Here is a 6,123-nt window from a genome sequence, read left to right as displayed (position 1 = left end):
TTCGACTGTAAATATATTTTTTTCTCTCTTTTCAGCCTGTGGCTATTATCGGCTGCGCGTTCAACAATGCACATCAATTTGAATCTGGGAAAAGCACATAGCAGCCATGACTGACAATTGGAGGGGGTTATGCAGCACTTTGGAAGACTATTTATAAGTACCGTACAGAGCCCTCATAGGGCGCTGTGTAAGGGAGGGCAGTACAGTAAATACATACATAAAGATTAAAATACATTAACACCTGAACAAAGTAAAACGAAGACTAAAAGGACATCTCACCTTGACGCCATGCCAGATGTCAGCCAACTGCCCTCTACACCATGCTATGCAGATGGTTGGCAAGAGCGTGGCTGGCACAAGATACAGCAAGGCAGGTTGGGGAGTTCGCATCAGGTATAGTGCGATGAATGTGAGCACGAGCCCCACGCCATAGACTGCAGGAGAGGCATGGCATTATGACACACGAGTAAAGATAAGCAATTTAAAGGCTCGAACAAAGGAACAAGAGAGACGGAAAGATTAGAGGAAAGACAAAACCTGAGAAGGCAGAATGGGGAGGCTGCCCCCACACCAGTTCATTGTTGCTAAGAGTCTTACAGGTGGAAAATCGCGTTGAACCAGATGAGGAAAAGGCGTGGATGGTGCGTGCTCTTCAACGTCGCCGCCAGCTACATGCGGAGCAGTGATCGAGTGATGTGGTGCGTAGTCCTTTCATCTGTCGTGCAGATTGCCGTTACGATAACCTATCTGCCATAAAGTTGGCATAGCCTTTCTGCAGTTTTTAGAAATACTGGAAAGTAATACCGTATTCATTCAATTATAAGGCGGTCACGACTATAAGGCGAGGGTGCAGTTTGGGGGCTCAAGAAAAAAAACAACTTAAGTATGCACACTAATTCAGACTCTGCAGGGATTGCCTGAAATGCTAAATTACTAATACAGTAAGAACCCAAAATGGCGACCATGAAATAGGGGGAAAGGGAGCTTCACCATGCGGAGTGAGAGTTATCTGCGAATTTTGCCGTTAAGCGTGGCTTCACGCGCTAGCGGCGTGTGCTGCCATAGAGTCACATTGTAAGGAGAAATTAGTAATGCCGTGAAGCCACACCTAAAGGCAAAATTCACGTATAAGGCGGGCGGGTGACTTTGGGGCTAAGGATTCTAGGAAAAAACCTCACCTTATATTCGAATAAATACGGTGCTTTTTATGCAATAAATAAAGGACTGCCGCAAAACACAGGTCTACTATTAAATTGAGAACCTCACTGGTGTTCAGTACAACAGAATGTCACTAATTAATTAGCTTCAGAGGGAAAAAAAAAACAAGAAAAACACTTTATTCTATTCAACAGAAGTCCTACTGATCAAAAAACAATTTACAGACCTTCATATTCTAGAATTGAGCTGTAATCAGTGCTGGCATACTCTAATTTGGTGTTCCCTTTAATAAGAGTAGACAGTACTGTAATATATCTTGATTTCTATGTACCTAAGTTACATTCTTGTTATGCAATTCTAGGAGACTCCCAAGCTTGTGCAGCACTGTATTTTCTAGCTCAAAATTTGTAAGCATTAAACTTTCCAATAAATTTTCTGATATTCGATTTGATATTCGTTTTTTTTTTCTTGATTTGATTCAATGTTTGATTCAAAATCTATTATGCGGTACTCGCACACCCCTACTTAATGCCATCTGGTGGCTAGAAACAAGATGTTGAGCCAAAAGATAGCATATATCTATGTGGTATGTGGCCAAGGTATGTGGCCAGAACAGAAGCTGTAGAAAAAGAGGTAAAAAAAAAAAGAATTGGGACAGGTTGATCTAAATGGCAAAGGAGAAATAAAGTACACAAGAAGAGACATACACAGTGTCCCAGTGAAGAAATACAGGCGGCTTCTTGTTGTCAGCAGGTCAAAACCATGGCAGTAGGCAACCAGAAGGCCTAAAGATAACCACGAATGCAAATGTTAACTTGGAACATGTGCCATATGACGTGTAATAAACAAGCAAGCAATAAATGAAATGAATGCTGTTCACAAACCATTTCCTTAGCAACTACAGTCACACATCCAGAGCGACCCGTTCGTGACCGATTCTAAAGATTTCTTATTGCGTCCATGTGCAGTGTGCACGTAGAGGTAGTTGCAAGGGAGACGTCTATCTTATTAAAGGAGCACTGAAACATATTTTATAAGTTGCATAAACTTAACCACATGCTTCTCACATGTAAAACAATGACACATTAACAAGCATGAAGATTGGGAAATGTCTGCAAGATATTTTATTTGATACTAAAGTTTGATACCCAGGATTAACTTTGACCACCAGGTGTTCTTTAACATGCACCTAAATCTGAGTACACAAGCATTTTTAAAGCAAAGCTTTCTTAGCCTCTTCTTTCTGCATCCCCTTTGGTGTCTATTTATAACTGCTATCAACTTGCTGCGAGCAGACTCCAGATGTGCATGTTGACACTGAATGGAAGCATAAAAAACATTACATTTCCAATGATCGCTTTCGAATTCGGTTTCCCCAGCCCAGAAGGCTATTGCTCCAAACATTAGGCCATGGATGCATGCCTTAAAAGGCGGAATAACTCATCCTTACAAATTTGCCCTTGTGCAAGTCAATGCTTTGCAATGCTTGATGCATTGGCTGACGATGAAGATAGAGGTTATCAGGACGCGCTCGTTGCCGAAATTCACAGCACACCACTCATCATACTGCGGCGTGTTCCTACAAGGTCGAGCACATTGTTTCTTGTGATTAAACATGCTTTAATGCTGAGTAAAACTTCCACTTGCTCTGCAAGGTCCACCGTGGTGGCTGAGGGATTCGTTCATCCCTGAAATCTGCAGCATGTCTCTTGTCGTAATGCACCATTGTTGCCTTGCTTGTTCATGAAAGTTCAGCGTATACCGACTGCCACAGTACGTGGGATCATTTTATGCCTTTCGTTCACATCAGAATGCAACGGCGCAAATGAAACTGAACCCACGACCTGTAGCTCAGCAGCGCTATGCCATAGACCCTAGGCTACCATGGCAGGTAACATGAACAAATGGATGGTCTAGCTGTGGGGGAGAGTACCTGGAACAAGAATGTCGCCGAAGCCCAGCAAAGAGAATTGGCCGAAGCAGACGGACAGCGACTCGTTGTTGAAGTGGGGCACCCTCAGCACCATGGGCAGCTGCTCCTGAGTGTTGCCTCCTTTGGCCACTTCCACCATGATGCTCTCGCCCTTCTGCGAGTGCAGAACAGTGGCAGCAACAAGCAGAGTGAGTACCACGCTTGGTCTGCAACACTAGACTCCTAATTACATACTTACCGCTAGAACAGACGAACACAAAAGCAAGGAACATATGCGACGACACGGGCGTAGCTTGCGACTACAGTTGTCGACCGATTTTTCGGATGTGCAGGTGGCCGCAAAAATGTTAGAATAATCAGGCACCTAAACAAATTTTAGCGAAAAATTACTTTTTTTTTTGCGATGCCAACATGAGAAAAAAATTTGTTGATGGAGTTCTGTTCAGGCTTCTGCTTCAGTGACATAATATCCAACTAGAAATTTTGTGATGACCAAGGCTGCAGGGATGCTTTGCATTTGCCCTTCATGCAGCAGATGCAGCATATGTGGGTACTCATTCTGCCCAGTAAGCTAACAGATCAACTTGTCAGGTATGCTCACAATAGTTAACGAATGGTTACCTGCAGAGCCAAATGGAACTTTTACAGCCGTCAATCTAGCCCGTGTTCGTAAGCTCAGGCCCAATTGCTGATGAAGAACGCTGGTACAAAGACATCAGCAGGAAGCTTCCCGCAACAGCTTGCTGTCCATTACCATGTTGTCAGCAGTAAATTTTCTTCATGGCCACACTGCCCAGGTTGTTCGGCTTAACTAGTACTGCATCATCAGGTGCCAGCAACCAAAGTTGTGGTTTGGTGCCAAGTCAGTGCAGAAATATTCGCAGTGGTTTTATAGCAACGAAAAGTCAAAAGAAATTGCTTCATCTACAAAAGCAAGGGCATGGAGGATAACCTCAATGGCATGACTTAGTCCATGGCCACCATTTTCGGCAGTAATGCATGTGCGGATCATGTCTGAGAAACTGAGCGAGGCACTACAGAACCTGCACTCACTAATATAAATTTGGTTCGATATAAAAGCTGGGAGTGTTCATGGTAAAGTATGAATAATTGAGCAAGTGTGAAAAGTCAGGCATCTAAAAAATTAGGCATTTAAGAGAATCGGTCAGCAACTGTATTTACTGCTAGACAGACAAATGCAAAAGCAAGTAACTTGGAACTCCAACAAGGGCAGTCACTCCACCACCCATGTCACTGCCCCAATGTCTGGCTTTTGTGCTTGTCTAGTGGTAAATATGTCCTTTAGCAAACAACAAATGGACCAACAGCAAGCTTTCTAAAAAAGCGAACTTTCTTAATACATATAAACAAATGTGCTGTGACTTCACTAGAATGCTGCTAGCAAGAAAAAAAAAAAGCCTGTTTGGCATGATTTTGTGGGACAATTTTCACATACAATTGTACATTCACAGAGGCAGCGGCAGCATTTGTTTGAACATGCATACAGAAGCAATTTATGCATGGTTTTCCCATCAACTTTTAGAAGTCTGGGACAGCAGTAATGTCGCCACTGGGGGCGAAATTTGAATCGTCATGCAGACGAAGGGCAACTCATTGTTGAAGTGGGGGGAGGGGGGGACTCAGCACCATTGGCAGCTGCTCCAGGCCTCTTGTGGCCACATCCACCATGATGCTCTCGCCCCTCTGTAAATGTGCAATCAACAATCAAGTTAAGTGCCATGCTGGGTAAGAATGAACCTCCTCAATTCATATACAGTTAAACCTCGATATAATGAACTTCAATATAAGGAAATTCACGATATAACTAAGTATTCAACTTTTTATAACTTACTGCCCATTGAACACCATGTATCTTGAATTGTGCTCATACACGATTTCAATATGCCGAAATATAATTGACGCCATGAAGGAATACCGAGACAATAAATGGAAACTTCCGCGGACGCAGATTGTCAAATTGCTGAATTACTACAAGCGGCTGCTTGCGAATGCAACTCAAAAATTGCGCACCGATGGAGAGCCACTGCCAAAGCAGAGCAATGTCACATTCCGTATAAAGTCGAAGTATGTTAAGATCCTCTCGCGCCCCACGTGCTTGATGTTTTGGGTGAAAGAGTGAGCTGAGAAGGAGGGTGGATTTACAGGCATCGTCTTTCCACGTGAGCAAGGGGAAAGGGGGGAGGCGAGCGTGCACGTTGGCGCCTGTCTCCTTTTCTAGCGCCGCCATGCATGGCTGTCAGTGCAACTGGGTGCATACGCAGCCTGCACACTTTTTTTTACAGGTAATGTGCCGTGTGTACCGTACTGCCAATACAGTATAGACCACTTATAACGTAACCGCTTATAGCGCAGGATCAGATATAGTGCGCTCTTTTCAGACTCCCGTTAAATTTCCCATAGCACTCCATGTATACACGTATCGCTTATAGTGCAGTTGCGGGAAACTAAATACCGGTTACAGTGCGGCCGCCTGGGAGTACGGAAGTCAGCGGAGACGGCGAACGCTCCCCTCAAACGGGCGCCCCAAGAAGTGCTCGAGGAAGAAAGAGTGACAAAGTGGAGGAGAAGGGCACGTGGTGCAAACGAACAGACAGTGAGACTGAAACCAGAATATTGAGTGCGAGTCGTGAAATATCACGGCGCGCATAGCGAGCAAGGGCCACGAAACTGCCAACGCCGGCCAACGCTCGCTTCACGATAACGGCAGTAAACAAAACTTTGGGGAGCGGGCGGCGCCGGCACGGCACGGCGAAGGGTGCACGCGGAGACTGTGGAATGCGAGGGAGGAGGGCGGCAGGGAAATGGATTTCGCCTCGGCAACTCTGCCGCTTCGGTGGCTCCCCTCGTAACTCCTTCACTTTCGACTGTCACCGTGCGCGCTCGCTGCCATGTAGGCGCCGCCGCTCCAGCCGGCCCGGCGCCAGCTCCCCGAAGTTTCGTCTTCTGCCGTTATCGGGAAGCGGGCGTTTGCCGGCGTGGGCAGTTTCGTTGGCCGGCCTAGGACAGCGCCG

The 6,123-nt window shown here is 45.4% G+C and overlaps 1 protein-coding gene across 3 annotated transcripts in view; it reads right to left on the bottom strand.

Moving 5' to 3' along the window:
- Positions 1–219: 219 nt before the first annotated feature.
- LOC119435403 (signal peptide peptidase-like 2B) overlaps positions 220–6,123 on the bottom strand; it is a 31,689-nt gene continuing 25,785 nt past the window's right edge. For 2 of the 3 annotated variants that reach the window (XM_037702270.2, XM_037702269.2), the window contains exons 11-14: positions 4,739–4,795; positions 3,092–3,245; positions 1,866–1,943; positions 220–434 (exon numbers count right to left, since the gene is read on the bottom strand). In XM_037702270.2, coding sequence (XP_037558198.1) covers positions 235–434; positions 1,866–1,943; positions 3,092–3,245; positions 4,739–4,795 — 489 coding nt within the window. In that variant the 3' untranslated portion in view covers positions 220–234. The remainder of the gene's footprint in view (positions 435–1,865; positions 1,944–3,091; positions 3,246–4,738; positions 4,796–6,123) is intronic. The other variant, XM_049659826.1, reaches the window with a different exon arrangement.

This window comes from Dermacentor silvarum, unplaced genomic scaffold (genome assembly GCF_013339745.2).
Source record: "Dermacentor silvarum isolate Dsil-2018 unplaced genomic scaffold, BIME_Dsil_1.4 Seq680, whole genome shotgun sequence".
NCBI lineage: Eukaryota > Metazoa > Arthropoda > Arachnida > Ixodida > Ixodidae > Dermacentor > Dermacentor silvarum.
Note: the sequence above shows the minus strand (reverse complement) of the source record. Positions and strands in the feature narration are given on the sequence as shown.